General features: G+C 42.8%; 1 protein-coding gene across 1 annotated transcript; it reads left to right on the forward strand.

Moving 5' to 3' along the window:
- Positions 1-3,660: 3,660 nt before the first annotated feature.
- On the forward strand, positions 3,661-5,435 carry LOC142073307 (uncharacterized). The gene is made up of 2 exons (XM_075132663.1): positions 3,661-4,514; positions 5,103-5,435. The coding sequence occupies exons 1-2, from the start codon at positions 3,776-3,778 to the stop codon at positions 5,186-5,188; spliced, it is 825 nt and encodes a 274-aa protein (XP_074988764.1). The 5' UTR covers positions 3,661-3,775; the 3' UTR covers positions 5,189-5,435.
- The last annotated feature ends 14,257 nt before the right edge of the window (positions 5,436-19,692 follow it).

Genomic DNA, 19,692 nt, shown 5'->3' on the forward strand with positions numbered 1-19,692 from the left:
GGCAGTCTTTCTGTTGTACCCGGCTGAGGTAAAGGGAGAATTTAAGCCTGATAAACCTACTAGGTGCTTGTTTGAGCCTCTTGTGAACAATTTGCATCAGCTAAGCTAATCACTCTAATGTGATGGAAATTACTTTACCTGACAAAGTCTGCTTTTGGCAAGGTTACCATGATGAAAAGAGAGCGAATGTGGAAATACGAATACAAGTTGAAAACGTTTCTCTGTACATATTTAAATGACCCACTGGGGTTGGAAAACTTGTGCAGAAGAACAAAGAGTTGATGACTTGGTGGGGACTAGATTAATTTAAAGTAATGGGATAACTGCAATATCTAGGCCAACATTTTGAAAAATAGCCCCTGATTTGGGGGGCTTCAAAGTTTGGGGTGCCCTGTTTGAGATACCTTAGACCTGGTTTTCAGAGCACTCACCATTTCAACTGAAGTCAAAGAAAGCCAGTGGGATCAGAGAATCAGAATGTAAGAGGCTCAAGTTAGGCACCAAAAACTGAGGCATGGGAAAATTGGCTGCAGATATTGGTATGAGAATGTCAGAGCCTGGGGCAGCTGGAGTGGCCCAAACACTTTCACAGATGGTACCACGGGACCCGAAAAGGGAACCTTAGAGATCTTAGCTTATTATGGAAAACGTCCCTCTAAATTCCTTGGGCTATGGGGCAGGTACCATACTTGGAGGGAGTGGAGATGGCTTCCATATGTCGTATTCAAGGGTCAGCTCAACCCATAGTGTTGGCTAGAGCCGTCTTGACAATTGCACTAACTTGCACCACTGTTACTGTATCCCCTAGGGGACACTGCAGGGGCAGAGTGTAGCAGGGGTAGTCTGGCCATGCTTCCTCCAGTCCCAGACTGTGGGCCACACTGGAATGCCCCCCGCACACTAGAGCAGCTCTGCATCCAGTTCATAGGTCCTCAGTATTAAGGGTTGTCCCTGTATGGTGGTGGTGGTGGTGACGGGTTTCAAGTCTGTCGTACGCCTCCTTACTCTTTAGATAATACTGTTCACCATGGGCTTGATCCTGAATTGTTCCAGGTAATGGGAATTTTTCCATTGACTTGAATGGGAGCAGGATCAAGCCCTATAAGAGGGTCAGTGTTGTTTCACACAATTGTGTGTCTTTCCCAGTAACATTCGAGAAGCCAACACTTATGTTTTGTCAGCGATGTTGTCGCACATTGATTTGGTCTATTAGGAGCTATCCAGATCAATGTCAGCTGCGTTTTCAAGTCAGAGTTGTTCCTACTGAAGAAACATGCAAACCAAAACATATTAACCTCCCTATTAATAGTGATAGTGACTTAATAATACCCAGGTGGGTTATGTGAAAGGGCATGCAGGGGAGACACATATTTACATATCATAGTTGTAAGGGTGGGAAGTGCTTATCCAAGGGAATTGGAATTGATGGGAATTTTGTGTCAGATTTGCAGGGGCTTAGCCTAAATGAAAGCTGCTCCAATATTTATCAGCATTCACTCAATATCTGACATGTCAGAATATACAGAATTGAAGAAGTTGAATACAACCAGTAGAAATCACGTCTTATGTCTGTCTTTTGCTTTTCAAAGGAAAAATAAAGCCAATTCTTAGCAAAGGTCGGAACACCATGAGGGCTCATGAGAGAACTTACACTCAGTGCGCTGTGCTTTGAAAACAATGGAAGAACTTCATTGGGTACTGGATCAGGCCATAAGAAGGCAAAATTTGAGCTCCAGCCATATGTTCATAGCTACAGTTTTCTGAAAATAGGGATACCTCCCCAGGCACAGTTGTAATGCTAGGACTTATGTTATTTCTTTTTGACACATTATGGTTTAGTCTTGACACCTCTAGGATCCTATCAAAGCTTGGAGCAATGTGCTGTCTATTTCTTCTATATTTTCAGCTTTCTGATTTGTTTGGGGGTTCAGGGGGCGGAATAAGTTTGCTAACCTTTAATGAAAGAGAGAGAAATCAAATCCACTTTTATTTAGTTGGATCTAAATAGTGCAAAAGCATTCCTTTGGCATTTGACAAAAAAAAAATAACACCAGCCAGTGAACAAATTCTAGCCATTACATTCCATGCATGTAAAACCTCAGGTTGCCTGTATTAAGTTCTAGCATATTAAATTACAGTCCATGATACTGGTTTAAAATGGATAATAGATACAGCATAAACATTTTATATTGGAGGTCTGCTGTGTTGTTTGGTTTTCAGATCTTACATTACATACAACGGGGTAACATAATTTAGCCAGTTGGCTGGTCTCTTTGTCCAGACCTCTGTACACAATTCTGAATAGCCACAGGCCCTATCCTGCAATATGCTCACCACCTCAACTTCTATTGAAATTGATGTGAATAGAGGGTGTACTTGTCAGTTTTTAGGAAGTGCTCAGCTCTTTGTAGGCCTGAGACCCATAACTGTTAATATTTATTATTTGTTTTTGCAATAGCGCTTAGGAGCCCCTCTCAGAGACCAGGACCCCATTATGTTAGCGGCTGTACATACACGCAGTGGAAGTTGTGCAGATGTGTTTTACAAAGCTCTTAAGCTATTCAGTGAGTGCATTTCCAATGGTATTCCTGGGCTCAGAGCGTGACATGATGAAGCTACAGAGGAAAATGATATAGCTCAAAAGCATTTCAAGATATGCATGATGTTACACCAGTATAAATAATCATACTTAGTCCTACTATTGGGCTCGTCATTCGAGGATCACAAAGGATCACACTTTACCAGATGGGGAAATAAGCCCAGCAGAAGAATAAATATGAATGTATTTGTTCCAGAGGAGAAGTTGCTAACGGGCACTAATCTGAGTGGTTTTAAGTCTTTTTTGAACTCCTATGTCGTAATTGTCCTATTTGCCTTTTGAGATGCATCAAGACTGGTAGGTATTCTGCCTCCAGCTTATACTTACACTTTGATTATGGGGCTCAGCGCTGTTTTTGATTCCCTTCTCTCCTGTTTCTTTGCTCCTTCTCTATCCAGTTATTGTATCGAGTGGTTTTGCTAGTTATAGAGAGACACAGAGAGATTGTTAAACACTAGAGACTTTGACCATCTGTCATGTTCCTCAGTTATGCTAATGTCATTTTCTTTTGGACAGTGGAGCCATGTGGAAACAAAATGTAGCAGGGGTAGGGGGAACCCTGCATAAATGCAGATTTTTGGAAAAGTCAGAAGTACAAATAAGGTTGAGATTACATTATTACCACACTCCTACCTTTGGACAGTCAGCAATTTATTTGATGTTTATGTTGGAACTAATTCTCCTCTGCCCTTCATGGATGTGAATGAACACATATGGTGCACAGTGAATGCAGAAGAGGTGTGAAATGTTACCATTTTAATACACTGGTGTAAAATAGTACAAGACAGTGGAGAATCAGGCCCTTTGTCTCCCATCTCTTCTTGTTGTATCAGTCACATGTGGAGATGTCCCTGAAAAAATCCATACATTGAAACATTGGGGATATTTATTTATGATTTGGTTACAAATTTGTTTTCCGGGCTCTCCGTGAAAATTGTACATAGTCAGCTTCTAAAATCAACTTCATATGACTATTAGCCCTGGTCTACACTAGGACTTTAGGTCGAATTTAGCAGCGTTAAATCGATGTAAACCTGCACCCGTCCACACAATGAAGCCCTTTATTTCGACTTAAAGGGCTCTTAAAATCGATTTCCTTACTCCACCCCTGACAAGTGGATTAGCGCTTAAATCGACGTTGCCGGCTCGAATTTGGGGTACTGTGGACACAATTCGATGGTATTGGCCTCCGGGAGTTATCCCAGAGTGCTCCATTATGACCGCTCTGGACAGCACTCTCAACTCAGATGCACTGGCCAGGTAGACAGGAAAAGAACCGCGAACTTTGAATCTCATTTCCTGTTTGGCCAGCGTGGCAAGCTGCAGGTGACCATGCAGAGCTCATCAGCACAGGTGACCATGATGGAGTCCCAGAATCGCAAAAGAGCTCCAGCATGGACCGAACGGGAGGTACGGGATCTGATCACTGTTTGGGGAGAGGAATCCGTGCTATCAGAACTCCGTTCCAGTTTTCGAAATGCCAAAACCTTTGTGAAAATCTCCCAGGGCATGAAGGACAGAGGCCATAACAGGGACCCGAAGCAGTGCCGCGTGAAACTGAAGGAGCTGAGGCAAGCCTACCAGAAAACCAGAGAGGCGAACAGCCGCTCTGGGTCAGAGCCCCAAACATGCCGCTTCTATGATGAGCTGCATGCCATTTTAGGGGGTTCAGCCACCACTACCCCAGCCGTGTTGTTTGACTCCTTCAATGGAGATGGAGGCAATACGGAAGCAGGTTTTGGGGACGAAGAAGATGATGATGAGGAGGAGGTTGTAGATAGCTCACAGCAAGCAAGCGGAGAAACCGGTTTTCCCGACAGCCAGGAACTGTTTCTCACCCTAGACCTGGAGCCAGTACCCCCCGAACCCACCCAAGGCTGCCTCCTGGACCCAGCAGGCGGAGAAGGGACCTCTGGTGAGTGTACCTTTTAAAATACTATACATGGTTTAAAAGCAAGCATGTGAAAGGATTACTTTGCCCTGGCATTTGCGGTTCTCCTAGATGTAGTCCTAAAGCCTTTGCAAAAGGTTTCTGGGGAGGGCAGCCTTATTGCGTCCTTCATGGTAGGACACTTTACCACTCCAGGCCAGTAACACGTACTCGGGAATCATTGTAGAACAAAGCATTGCAGTGTATGTTTGCTGGCATTCAAACAACATCCGTTCTTTATCTCTCTGTGTTATCCTCAGGAGAGTGAGATATAATTCATGGTCACCTGGTTGAAATAGAGTGCTTTTCTTCAGGGGACAGTCAGAGGAGCCCATTCCTGCTGGGCTGTTTGCCTGTGGCTAAACAGAAATGTTCCCCGCTGTTAGCCACAGGGAGGGGGGAAGGTTGAGGGGGTAGTCACGCGGTGGGAGGAGGCAAAATGCGACCTTGTAACGAAAGCACATGTGCTATGTATGTAATGTTAACAGCAAGGTTTACCCTGAAAGAGTGTAGCCACTGTTTTATAAAATGTGTCTTTTTAAATACCACTGTCCCTTTTTTTTTCTCCACCAGCTGCATGTGTTTCAATGATCACAGGATCTTCTCCTTCCCAGAGGCGAGTGAAGCTTAGAAAGAAAAAAAAACGCACTCGCGATTAAATGTTCTCCGAGCTCATGCTGTCCTCCCACACTGACAGAGCACAGACGAATGCGTGGAGGCAAATAATGTCAGAGTGCAGGAAAGCACAAAATGACCGGGAGGAGAGGTGGCGGGCTGAAGAGAGTAAGTGGCGGGCTGAAGACAGGGCTCAAGCTCAAATGTGGCGGCAGCGTGATGAGAGGAGGCAGGATTCAATGCTGAGGCTGCTGCAGGACCAAACCAGTATGCTCCAGTGTATGGTTGAGCTGCAGGAAAGGCAGCACTGCCACTGCTGCCCCTCTGTAACCAACCGCCCTCCTCCCCAAGTTCCATAGCCTCCACACCCAGACGCCCAAGAACGCGGTGGGGGGGCCTCCGGCCAACCAGCCACTCCACCACAGAGGATTGCCCAAAAAAAAGAAGGCTGTCATTCAATAAATTTTAAAGTTGTAAACTTTTAAAGTGCTGTGCTTAAAGTGCTGTGTGGCATTTTCCTTCCCTCCTCCACCACTCCTCCTGGGCTACCTTGGTAGTCATCCCCCTATTTGTGTGATGAATGAATAAAGAATGCATGAATGTAAGCAACAATGACTTTATTGCCTCTGCAAGCGGTGATTGAAGGGAGGAGGGGTGGGTGGTTAGCTTACAGGGAAGTAGAGTGAACCAAGGGGCGGGGGGGGTTTCATCAAGGAGAAACAAACAGAACTTTCACACCGTAGCCTGGCCAGTCAAGAAACTGGTTTTCAAAGCTTCTCTGATGCGTACCGCGCCCTCCTGTGCTCTTCTAACCGCCCTGGTGTCTGGCTGCGCGTAACCAGCAGCCAGGCGATTTGCCTCAACCTCCCACCCCACCATAAACGTCTCTCCCTTACTCTCACAGATATTGTGGAGCACACAGCAAGCAGTAATAACAGTGGGAATATTGGTTTCGCTGAGGTCTAAGCGAGTCAGTAAACTGTGCCAGCGCGCCTTTAAACGTCCAAATGCACATTCTACCACCATTCTGCACTTGCTCAGCCTGTAGTTGAACAGCTCCTGACTACTGTCCAGGCTGCCTGTGTACGGCTTCATGAGCCATGGCATTAAGGGGTAGGCTGGGTCCCCAAGGATACATATAGGCATTTCAACATCCCCAACAGTTATTTTCTGGTCTGGGAATAAAGTCCCTTCCTGCAGCTTTTGAAACAGACCAGAGTTCCTGAAGATGCGAGCATCATGCACCTTTCCCGGCCATCCCACGTTGATGTTGGTGAAACGTCCCTTGTGATCCACCAGAGCTTGCAGCACTATCGAAAAGTACCCCTTGCGGTTTATGTACTCGGCGGCTTGGTGCTCCGGTGCCAAGATAGGGATATGGGTTCCGTCTATAGCCCCACCACAGTTAGGGAATCCCATTGCAGCAAAGCCATCCACTATGACCTGCACATTTCCCAGGGTCACTACCCTTGATATCAGCAGATCTTTGATTGCGTGGGCTACTTGCATCACAGCAGCCCCCACAGTAGATTTGCCCACTCCAAATTGATTCCCAACTGACCGGTAGCTGTCTGGCGTTGCAAGCTTCCACAGGGCTATCGCCACTCGCTTCTCAACTGTGAGGGCTGCTCTCATCTTGGTATTCATGCGCCTCAGGGCAGGGGAAAGCAAGTCACAAAGTTCCATGAAAGTGCCCTTACGCATGCGAAAGTTTCGCAGCCACTGGGAATCGTCCCAGACCTGCAACACTATGCGGTCCCACCAGTCTGTGCTTGTTTCCCAAGCCCAGAATCGGCGTTCCACAGCATGAACCTGCCCCATTAGCACCATGATGCATACATTGTCAGGGCCCATGCTTTCAGAGAAATCTGTGTCCATGTCCTGATCACTCATGTGACCGCGCTGACGTCGCCTCCTTGCCCGGTATCGCTTTGCCAGGTTCTGGTGCTGCATATACTGCTGGATAATGCGTGTGGTGTTTAATGTGCTCCTAATTGCCAAAGTGAGCTGAGCGGCCTCCATGCTTGCCTTGGTATGGCGTCCGCACAGAAAAAAGGCGCGGAATGATTGTCTGCCGTTGCTCTGATGGAGGGAGGGGCGACTGACGACACGGCTTACAGGGTTGGCTTCAGGGAGCTGAAATCAACAAAGGGGGTGCCTGTACATCAAGGAGTATTTCAGGCGGGACTGCATGGAGGGTTCCAATAAGAAATGGTGCACCTAAGTTATCGTTCTTATTGGAACAAGGAGGTTAGCCTGGCCTCTGATTGATACATGGCTAGATTTACCTCGCTGCACCTTCTCTGTGAGTGACTGCAGTGTGATCTAGAGGAATGAGTCCCCTAGACAGGGGAGGAGGCAAATGAGTACAAAACAAATCTGGTCTATTTCTTGTTCTGAGCCACTCCATCTATCTTTTACATCTTTGGCTGGCAGCAGACGGTGCAGAAGGACTGCATGCCATCCACATCTCATGGCTGCTCGGCAGAAGATGGTACAGTACGACTGCTAGCCATCTTCATCTCTTGCCTGCCTGGCAGAAGATGGTACAATACGACTGCTAGCAATCCTCATCTCTTGCCTGCCTGGCAGAAGATGGTACAGTACGACTGCTAGCAATCCGTATCGCCTGCCCGCTCACCATAAGACGGTTCAATAGGACTGACTGCAGGACTAAAGAGAATGACCTGGTCAAGTCACTCCAAATTTAGTCCCTGCGCCCATGTCTGCCCAGGCGCTCCCAGCCGACGTGGCCAGGAGCACCTCGGACACGACGAGGACGACTACCAGTCGTATTGCACCGTCTGCTGCCAGAAGGCAATGGATTGCTGCTACTGTGCAGCAAAGCCGTACCGCATCTGCCAGCACCCAGGAGACATAGGGTGATGGTTACCTGAGCGGGCTCCATGCTTGCCGTGGTATGGCGTCTGCACAGGTAACTCAGGAAAAAAGGCGCGAAATGATTGTCTGCCCTTGCTTTCACGGAGGGAGGGAGGGAACGGGGGCCTGACGATATGTACCCAGAACCACCCGGGACAATGTTTTAGCCCCATCAGGCATTGGGATCTCAACCCAGAATTCCAATGGGCATCGGAGACTGCGGGAACTGTGGGATAGCTACCCACAGTGCAACGCTCCGGAAGTCGACTCTAGCCTCGGTACTGTGGAAGCGCTCCGCCGAGTTAATGCACTTAATGCACTTAGAGCATTTTCTGTGGGGACACACACACTCGAATATATAAAACCGATTTCTAAAAAACCGACTTCTATAAATTCGACCTTATTCCGTAGTGTAGACATACTCTTAGTTCACAGCAATGTCATTAAACAATTAACTGTATTTAACATTAACATTAACATTTCTGCATGTAAAAGAGCCTTCTGTTTATCTTCTTGATATCTAGGATGAGAATCTCTGGTACTGGTGCAGTGTCTAAAATAGCATTTACAATTGTGCTAGACTGACCTGTACTCTGGTTTTGTACTGCTATAACTATGTTAGTTAGGGGTGAGTTGTGATGTTTTTACCAAACCAGTTATACTGATACAAAACATATGAACACAACTATACCAGTATAAATGTGCCTTAAACCAATATAGCCTATTCCCTTTCTTGTATGGGAATGAGTTAAACCAGTATAACCACATGCATACCAATATAACTGCATCCACAAAGGGGGAGTTTTATACTAGTGTAGTTAAAGTGGTACAACTTCCATGTGTAGAAAGGCTTTAGCTGGAGTTAATTTAACCGTCAGTTAACCCAAATGAAAAGAAGATCACAAACTTTAGTCTAAACACACCCTTTACATAACCTTCTAATATGACATGATGGTCAAAAATTAAAATTCAGCTGGCTGTTATAAAAAAATTGAAACCAACAGATTTAATGACCTATGGTAAGGTGACAAAATATCCTAGATTTGGGATACAAAATTAGGCCCTGATCCTGCACTTAATAAGCATGCATTCTTAACTTCACACAAGTGATCTCCTTGCGTTCAGCAGGACTACTTGCGCGTGCGAAGTTAAACGTGCTCCATAATTGAAAAGCTGACTAAAATGACCGGAACTTGATTTGACTTAACCTATGAAATATGCTTCATCATTATCTGAGTACAAATGATGCCGAGCTGGTCTGCTAAAACATGACAAAACTTTTTTTTCTGATCCCACAGTAGTCCTTGCTTCTAGGGTGGATGAGGAGGATACTGAGCAAGGAATATCTGATTGATAGGTGATAATGAGACATGTTCTTCAGTCTCAAATCCTCACTAATTAAAATGTACTAATCAATATGTTTTTATCACAGAATTAGCAAAGGTTAGACCAAGGTCTAGTTTGCAAACAGAGCATTGAACAACTTTATCTTTTCACTGTGTTCCCACAGAGTATATTTAGTACATTTTGCTGGAGGTTTTCTTTTCTTTTTTGTTTTCAAATTTGTTGTTCTTTCTAAGAAAATATATTGAACACAAAAGCTCAATGATATTAATGGTGCAGTCAGCCACTTAACAGAAAAAAAAAGGTCTTTTTCTCTCTGGTGGAAGAACAGACATTAGAAGAGTTACAACAGGAATTAGTTTGGCCCAATGTATCATAATGAAAGTGTACAAAAAACACACTAATCTAATTTTAAAGTTCTGGTGATTGTCTGTTTTTCGGGTAAAGAAGATGTATCAGCTGTGGGTTCTGCCTCATGGACTGAGAGCATTTCCGAGAGTGGGAAGGACTCTTGGATAACTATCTGACAAATAATTAACATTCATCTGAAGTTCCAGGATCCCTTTAAGTAATCCTAGAGAATAGTACATATATCCACAAAAGGGCAGTTGTTTAACTATCAGTATAGGATTCTGGACATAAATGCAAAAATTTGGAAATAGGACAGATTTTCTGGGAGCCTTGTTCAGGATTCTCCCAGAGATAATGGAGCTGGTCCTCAGCTGGTGTCAATGAAGCTCCATTGACATTAATGGATTTGCAAGCTGAGGATCTATCTTGGTGATCTCTACGTTTAGCTGTCGGGACCCTGGGTTGTTGGCTGATGCTATTCATCACAAGATGGTCAGCTGTAATTCACGTCAATACATGTTCTGTCAAATAAAATGGAATGAGGTCAACACAGAAGCCCTGTTAGAGTAATAAGTGTCACAGGATACATTTTCAGTGTAAAAGGAACAATGCAATCAATGTAGCTACCTTGTGGTTCTCAGGCTATGGTCCTTGGAGCGCTTGCTTTTGAACTGGGGAGAACTGGCAGGTCACATGGAGCTTGTTTCCAATTGACAAATCACATTAAAAGGCAGCTAAAATCAATTAATTTCCTTTTTGCATGTAAGCAGTTGCTGCAGTTGCCCTGGCGATATTACATCCTCACTAATGGAAGAGGGAGCAGTGTCCCTGAGGCAAACTCTTTGATCCACATGAGGAAAAAGCTGGAGAACTCTTGGTCTGCTCTTTCAAGCCAGTGTTATCTACATTCTAAAGCTGTGATCCACAATGACCTCTTTATGGTGCACTCATTGACTTCAGCGGGGCTCTGTGCAAGTGCAAATATTCATCCTCATAGAGCTCACGGCAGGATCAGGAACTAACATGTTCAACTCTTTTCTCTACTGTTAGGGATTGATTTTTGCAGAGGAGATGAGAACCCTCGGCACCACTTGACATAAGTAGGAATTATGACTGCTGAAACTTCTGAAAAGCAGATCCTTTTGGACTGGTCTATGATTCTATGGTCAACTTCCCCTCTTGTTCCCCCATCACCAATGTTGCCCATCTATCTAATCAAGTGAATGAGAGAAAATGGTGGGTGAGGTAATATCTTTTAGTGGAACAACTTCTGCTGGTGAAAGAGACAAGTTTTTGTGCTCCACAGAGCTCTTCTGCAGGTCTGGGCATCATCATTCTCAGCATGAGTATAGTGGGGAAAATTTAGAGTCTCCGTACTGGGTCAGAAAAGTATAGTTTGGCCCTAACTGAGAATGAGATACCATCCCAGCTCTGTTACAGCCATCTCTGTAATCTCCAGACACAGACGTGTGTAAACCTGATATTTTTTTCAGCATATGCCTTCCTGCATATTATAGTATTTGACATTAGCTTCTGCATTTTCGTCTTTCCCACTGTCATTAGTTGGGTTCTGTGAGCACTGGATGCTGTGAATCATCAGTTGATACATGTAACCTACTTTTTTATCAGCTTTTATCTGATGCCTTCTGGCTTTATCTTGACTATGAAATTCATTCTCTCCCTCTGCTTAGTTATCTACGGTATTTTTCTCCAATATATTAGCAGAAAACAGAGGGACGACAACAGCATCAAAGTCAGCATATGTTTCTTCTTTGTTTTGCCAGTTTCAGTTGCCCTGGGGTAGCAGTTTGAAATGATTTGTTGGTGATGATTGCTGCAAGTTTAAGAAACATATTACAAAGTGACATATTTTGGAGAAAGAGGAAGTTCGGTTTCATAATTAAGGCACCATGCAGGCAGGCACAGAGCCCAGCCAGGGGCCCACCTGTGTGGAGCAACTTGTAGAATTGGGGATTATGGCAGCTGTGGTTTATGTAGAAAACAGGCTTTTCAAGTACCATATGAATGAAATGCTACTTTTTCCCCTGAAAAAAAAACCTGCTTTATTTTAAAATGCACAATATGGGTAACGCTGATAGTACATCCTAAGGTTACCCTACATGTTCCATTATAAGCAGCTGAAAACAGAGTCTTATATCTTTGCTAAACCTTAACTGCTTGTGCTGAAATTTTCCATGCCAGGTGTCTGCCTCAGGCTGCATGTTTTTTTTTTGTAAAGGAAAGTTTCAACCAAAACAATTCATCCACTTCCAAGAATAATATTAGGGGAAAATATGTTTTGCCCATGTTTTTTAAAAAAAATGCTTACGATTGTTTTGCTGAAGTTCTAATGCCACCATGCTTTGGAGCAGGGGCTTGAAATTTGGCAGATGAGGCACCCTGGGGTCAGGGCTGCGCCTTTTGCTGATCTCAGGGAAAAAATTGTCCAAATTTGGCCAAGTCATAAGCCCTTCAAAAAAATCTCAGTGTGCATGTGCTCACTAGAGAATTTAGCTGCTAATTCTTTGAAGATTCAGTCTACACTGGGTAGGCTCTAACACACTGCTGCAGGGTAGCACACAGGAGGACACATCCCGACTGGGGATGGGGAGGGCAGTGAAGGGAATAGATTGAGCCAAAGAGGTTGGGCGTGAGGGGGGAGGACAGAAACTGAGACTGGGAGCTGTGGGGAGGGAGATCAGGACTAGTTGGGCAAGAAGACTGGGGGGGGCAAGAAGGCTGGAGAGTAGAACACTGAGATGGAACAAAAGTGTGCATTATTGTTAATCAGGATGTTGTCTGTGAGATCCCTGCCTCATTTGCCCCCCAAAGCTGGAAAATGTGTAGTAAAATGTGGCAGGGGAATGCAGAAGAGAAAGAATGGCCTCATGGTTAAGGCAGTTGAGTTCTGCTGTGGAGACTTGGATTCTATCCCTGCCTCAACCACATGGTTCCTGTGTGTTGCTGGGCAAGTCACCTAAACCAGATTTTTCAAAGGTGGTCATGAATTGTGTGGACCTCATTTTCTGTGTGTCTGACTTGAGACCTTGGGGTCTGATTTGCAGAAGTGCTGAGGGCTCAGACCTGCAACTGAAGTCAATGGGAGCTGTGTTTTGGACATGTAAAGTGCTATAATACTATGTACGCCGGGAAAATCAGATTCTAGGCACCTCAGAACGGGCACCCAAAATTGGTGAAAATGTTTTTACCATAATCTACTTGTGCCTCATTTCCCCATTGCAAAATGGGGATAATAATAGCCTCACACCTCCAATGTCTGCTGTGAAAATAAAGTAATGAATGTTTGCGAAGCACTCGGATACTATAGTGATGAGCACCATAGAAAAGTTCATGAGCAAGTTAATGTTACTTTCTTCAAAGCAGGACTCGAACAGTGTACAGTAAATAAGACCCGAGACCACACATTGAACAATGAAGCGAAAATTAAATATTGAATAGCACATTTCATTCTGTGTAGTGAAGGAGGCAGGATCCTATGGTAAAAATCGTGTGTGTCGTGCAATTAAAGACTATCATAGACTCATAGATATAAAGGTCAGAAGGGACCCTTATGATCATCTAGTCTGATCTCCTGCACAATGCTGGCCACCGAATCTCACCCACCCACTCCTGCAATAAGCCTCTCTCCTATGTCTGAGCTATTGAAGTCCTCAAATCATGGTTTAAAGAATTCAAGGTGCAGATAATTCTCCAGCAAGTGACCCATGCCCCGTGCTGCAGAGGATGATGAAAACCCCCCAGGGCCTCTTCCAATCTGCCCTGGAGGAAAATTCCTTCCTGACCCCAAATATGGCAATCAGCTGAACCCTGAGCGTGTGGGCAAGATTCACCAGCCAGATAACCAGAAAAGAATTCTCTGTAGTAATTCAGATCCCACCCCATCTAACATCCCATCACAGGCCATTGGGCCAATTTACCATGAATAGTTAAAGATCAATTAACTGCCAAAATCATGTTATCCCATCCTACCATCTCCTTCATAAACTTATCGAGTTTAATCTTGAAGCCAGTTAGGTCTTTTGCCCCCACTGCTTCCCTATTCCAGAACTTCACTCCTCTGATGGTTAGAAACCTTCGTCTAATTTCAAGGCTAAGCTTCCTGATGGCCAGTTTATATCCATTTGTTCTTGTGTCCACATTGGTACTGAGCTTAAATAATTCCTGTTCCTCTCTGGTATTTATCTCTCTGATATATTTATAGAGAGCAATCATATCTCCCCTGAGCCTTCTTTTGGTTAGGCTAAACAAGCCAAGCTCCTTGAGTCTCCTTTCATAAGACAGGTTTTCCATTCCTCAGATCAACCTAGTAGCCCTTCTCTGTACCTGTTCCAGTTTGAATTCATCCTTCTTAAACATGGGAGACCAGAACTGCACACAGTATTCCAGGTGAGGTCTCACTAGTGCCTTGTATAACGGTACTAACAGCTCCTTATCTCTACTGGAAATACCTCGCCTGATGTATCCCAAGACCACATTAGCATTTTTCTTGGCCATATCACATTAGCGGCTCATAGTCATCCTGTGGTCAACCAGTACTCCAAGGTCCTTCTCCTACTCCATTACTTCTAATTGATGTGTCCCCAGCTTATAACTAAAATTCTTTTTAGTCCCTAAATGCATGACCTTACACTTCTCACTATTAAATTTCATCCTATTACTATTACTCCAGTTTACAAGGTCATCCAGATCCTCCTGTATGATATCCTGGTCCTTCTCTAAATTGGCAATACCTCCCAGCTTTGTATCATCTGCAAACTTTATTAACACACTCCCACTTATTGTGCCAAGGTCAGTAATAAAAAGATTACATAAGATTGGTCCCAAAACTGACCCCTGAGGAACTCCACTGGTAACCTCCCTCCAGCCTGAAAGTTCACGTTTCAGTAAGACCTGCTGTAGTCTCCCCATTAACCAATTCCTTATCCAAATTAAGGTTGCACAGGTGATTTTAATTTTGACATTTCATAATCTCCGAGTGTTTGAATTTGCAACCTTAAAGTTCTCATTATGTCATTTTTTTGTGTGTAATATTCATAAAGCTGTTACTTCATCACATCAGTAAGGATTAAGAACAGGCAACAGGATTTATAAGGCTACTGTTGTGGTCTGTTTTTATAGCATATACACAATCTGTCACAAGACACTGTATAGTTTGAACAAAATGTTGCCTAGCATGATTGTCCTGGTAACATTGTTACGATGGCTGGAAACTTACTGCAAAATGATTAATAATAGCGGCTCCCTGGATACAGATATTTTAAAGATGAACTTTTGCATTTTACCCATGAGAAGCATATTATGGTAAAAAATATTACCTATCTAATCCTCAGATTGAATTTATGTGAAAGTAAATTAGCACAAGGTTGGCATATCATAACCATAATATATTTTAATTTTCTCCCTGTCATGTGGTGAAGAATCAGAAGCACTCATCTGGTTTTCCTTAATTTACTGATTAAAGGCCATTTCTCCCACCCCCACCCCGGTTGTCACTTTCCTGAAGTCTGTACTACCCCAGAAGTGAATCTGTCTCCAAGAAACCAGCTGACTAGTTAAGAAGCTAGCAAGCATTGTCAGCTCTCAACTGAAAATCCTCTCTGTCTACACGCACCCAAATTTAACTAAATAAGCACTGGTGATATCTAGAACACTGGGTGCAACAATGATTTATTCCTGTTTCATAACATTGATTCAATGAGAAAAAGCTAGGGTCATACAGAACTTTCAATGTCTCAAATTCTGTTAATAACTATAATTCGCCTCTGAAGTCCAAAAGGATTTTTTTATTTTATTTAGGATGCCTCTGTAAATGGCCTGCTTCAGCTCGGATCAGGCAGATGACTCAGTGCACATGCAGGAGTCTGCCCTACATGGATGCACTTGCAGGACTGGGCCATAGTTTGCTATGATTTATAAAGTGTGTTTTCCTCATGCATGATGATGTGTTATAGTTTAAAAGAAAACCACCTCAGATTTGGCACTGCTATGAAAGCAATGGTAACACAGTTTTAGTTCAGGTACAGCTAATTCAGCATCTTTTACTAACATTACACAGGTAAATGTTCAAAAGAAAACCCAGACATGTTTTATTGTTTATTTTAAAAAAAATGCATGTAAGCCTTATTGTCTCTAGAAACTTTAGTATTTTGTTTTCCAGAGCAGAGGCAATGAAGTGGAAAGTTGCATGCTATAATTTATTTGCATATTGCAAAAGTTAATTATAAACTATGATAATCCTCCTGAGAAAAGAATAATAAAACATAAAATTAAAAGCTAATTATTCCAGAGGAATACGCTTTGGTGAAATAATCTCCTTGCATGATAACCAGGATCTGAAATACTATTTAAGTATGTGCATGTTGCAATAGACAGTATGAAAATTGCACAGAACAAAAATTCTTTAAGTTCCAGCAAAGGAAAGAATAGTGGTGAATATTAAAAACAATTGTTTATTTTGTTAAAAATAACATAAATTATGTTTTGTGCTTGTAAAATATCTTCCATCACTGGATTGCAAAGCATTTTACATACATTAAAAACCTCACGGGTGTATTAAAGACTGTAATCTCTTTTGGGTGAGGACTGGCTCTCACTGTGTGTTTATACAGCGTGTACTACAATTGGACACCCAGTTTGGCTGGGGACTCTAGGCACTACTGTAAAACAAATAAGTAATAATAAAATCCATCCTTCTGAGATAGGTGAATATTAATCCATTTCACTGGTGTAGAAACTAAATCTCACAGCAAGTCAATGACTTACGAAGGTCACACACAAAGTTCCTAACCTGTTTAGTCATCTCCAGACTTGTAACCTGTTCTTTAACAACATGACTCATTTTCATCCCTAAGTAAATGGAACCCATTGGTAAGTGTGGTATGTATCTACCTCTGCATGATTCACAGAGGATAGGTTACGGGTCTGTTACATCTCTGAGAGCTTGGCTCTTTAGCTTCAGGTATAGTGGCTCATGCTTTCAGCTCTAGGCATTTCTAGTTCAATCCCGAGTTTTAACCACGATGGTGGTCATCTGGGATTCAATTTATTGTAGGCCTCAGATGGCTGGGAAGTTTTCTTTGTCCAGAGGAAATTTGTAACCCATTGGTCAATGTATCCTTGTCTGTGACTAATAAACACCTGATTGTGACAGTACCTTATGGGATAATCTGCCACCAATATTAAGTCTCATGGTGTTCTCTGATAGATAGAGATTGGTTTATACCCTGAAACAAGAAGTCAAATATCTCTTCCATGAACTTTATTACCATTAGTTATAATATCCTTGATATCTTCTTTTTAAAGTAGTTAATTTTTGTCCTCTCCAACTTCTTTTGGCAATGAGTTCCATAGTTTAATTACCATTTGTGTGAAAAGAATGTTTTGATTGGTTTTGAATTTCTCATCTGTTAATGTAATTAAAAGTCCCCTTTTTCTCGTGTTCTCATCTATGTTCTCTAGGCCACTCATCATATACTTTTATCATGCCCCCTCTTATTCATCTCCTTTCTTAGGCAAACAAACCCAACCTCTCTTAATAAGAGAGTTTTACCATGTCTTCAAGCTTTCTTGTTGCCTTTCTCTAAATTCCCTCTAGTTCTTCAATATCCTTTCTGAGATGTAGTGACCATCTTAGGAAGTAGGGACTTATCTCTATAGCCCTGGATGTCCCCAGTTCAGGTCTGGATGTCAGCCAAGATAGTGGCCATCACATGATAGTGGCCACATAAGTGGTGGGTCAAATCCATATGCACTAATTCCCTTTGACTTCTCTATGAATTTGTTTGAGTAATGACTGAATAAATTCTAAGGGCCCTCTTCTCCTTTCTTGAAGTCAATGAGGAGTTCCTCATAATCTCCTGAGATGGTGACAGCCTAAAACCTGATCTTCCAACTATTAAAAGCACGTACATATCTTTCCACCTGGTAGCATTCCCATTGTCTTCAATAGAACTATTCACAGGAGCAAAATTATAGTCATTTTGTTGTTTATAATTTGTATTATAGTGTGCATAGGGGGCAGGACTTAATAAGGGAACAGGGAAATACATAAGTTTCACCTTTGAGGAAATGAACCTTTCTATCAAGCCGTTACCATATTTGACAATCATCCTGCATTGCTGTAATATTCCCCCTTGATGATTTTTGATATCCATTGCCATTAATATACATAGAGGAATTACAATTGCATTTTTCTAACCTTAACAAATAAAGATTCTTCTTTATTAGATGACTGTTAGATAAATATCAAGTAATTCTAATATTTATTACTGAAATGTGGTGTTCCTAAGAAATGGACACTTCATAAACATCAAATGATGTGGTTACAAAATACACTTTACTTGGTGATAGTTTTGAACAATGCTTTATGCAGTGTTTTACAGAGAAACTGTCATAGTCAAATCAGAACAAAGGAAATTTAATAACAGCTAACTCATGCATAGCTTACCCTCCAAAGATCTCAAAGTATCATTATTCTGATTTAAAGAGATGGAAAACTGAGGCACACGAAGGTGAAGTTACTTGCCCAAGTCACCCAGCGGTAGAACCCGTAATAGAACCCAAGACTCTTGAGTCCTAGTTCAGTGTTGGATCCATCAAATTAAAGTCATGATTGATTAAGACCATCCTCCTTCAAAAACATATGCACCTTGGCTTCACACACATGAGTAGTCACTCAAGTTCCATGCGAGGCAGCCCCAAGCAGTGCAAAAAACTGCCGCCATGGACGGCAAAGGAGAGAAGCTGCCGCCGAATTGCCACCGTGGCCGAAGGGACTGCTGCCTCTTTCTAACTGCTGCCCCAAGCACCTGTTTGGAACGCTGGTGCCTGGAGCCGGCCCTGGTTCAGTGACTGTACATACAAGAATAAAGTTAAGTATATGTATAAATGTTCAACGGCCGAGGGCACAAGTGGCTTGAAAAGAGAGTTTCAGACAGGTGGGACTGTAAAAATTAGTGACCCTTTATTTTGCAGAGTTTGGGGGATGTGAGAGAAAAGAGACCAAGGCCCCCGCTTTTCAATTGATGAATTGCACTATGAAGAGCCCATTTCAGTGGATTTAGATTTCCCTGCTACCTCTACTTGATATGTTCAAACATGTTTATAATATTTCTCCTTTAAAAAGAAAAGTAATTGTGCACATTCATGAAGAGCTGTATTACTTAACTTGGAATATTAACATATCTTTATTGTTCCTCACTTCTGCATGTAGAGAACTTAGTCATGATGGAATAAAATGCCATTTGCATGCCTTTGTAGGGAATGCTGGCCAATCAGCACCGCTGCCCCCCAGCTGGCCAATGGGTATCAGACTCCTGGGGGGAGGAGCTATTGTCCCTTGGTGAGTGTCTCCCTCCCTTGCTACTGGGATTGTCCCCCTTTCACCACTGGCCCCATCAAATTCCACTACCCATTCATGTGGGTGGGTGGCATTTTTCAACTATGTAAGTAACATACTCATCTAGTTTCAAGCAGGCAAGGTATCCAAAGAAGATTAATGATGCTTTACTGTTTTGACACCTTTAGTAGAAATAATATTGTAATAGATGAACCTTTTATAGTATTGGTGATCGATATGGTTTGAACAGCTTGGCTCAGAAATGGTTAGATCACTTTTTTCAGTTAGGTGTAGTCTGGAAAATATCAGGAAAGAAGAAAGAGAATGTAATTAGTCACCCTGAGCAACTTTGTTCAACTGTCATGCTTTTCAAATAGAAATATTGTAGAATAACTCACTTTTGTCTGCTGAGTGCAATATTTCCTGGGGTAGCTTACATTCAGGATGCCAAGTTTAGTGTGATGATGGGTGTAAATTAGATGTGCGATATAAACTTATCAGAAAATAAGGCTTGTTGGAGTGGCACCGACTTGCATTAGGTTCCATTTGGGTGATGGGCAAATCCTGGCTCAGGGTTATGCAGAACTAAAGGGCTTGTAACTCAATATCTCACTG

This window comes from Caretta caretta, chromosome 9, assembly GCF_965140235.1.
Source record: "Caretta caretta isolate rCarCar2 chromosome 9, rCarCar1.hap1, whole genome shotgun sequence".
NCBI classification, from domain to species: Eukaryota; Metazoa; Chordata; order Testudines; family Cheloniidae; genus Caretta; species Caretta caretta.

Coding starts and splice junctions, on each gene's coding strand:
- LOC142073307 (XM_075132663.1), top strand. CDS start 3,776: ATGGTATTGGCCTCCGGGAGTTATCCCAGAGTGCTCCATTATGACCGC. Junction 4,515..5,102: donor AGGCGGAGAAGGGACCTCTG/GTGAGTGTACCT, acceptor TTTCTCCACCAG/CTGCATGTGTTTCAATGATC.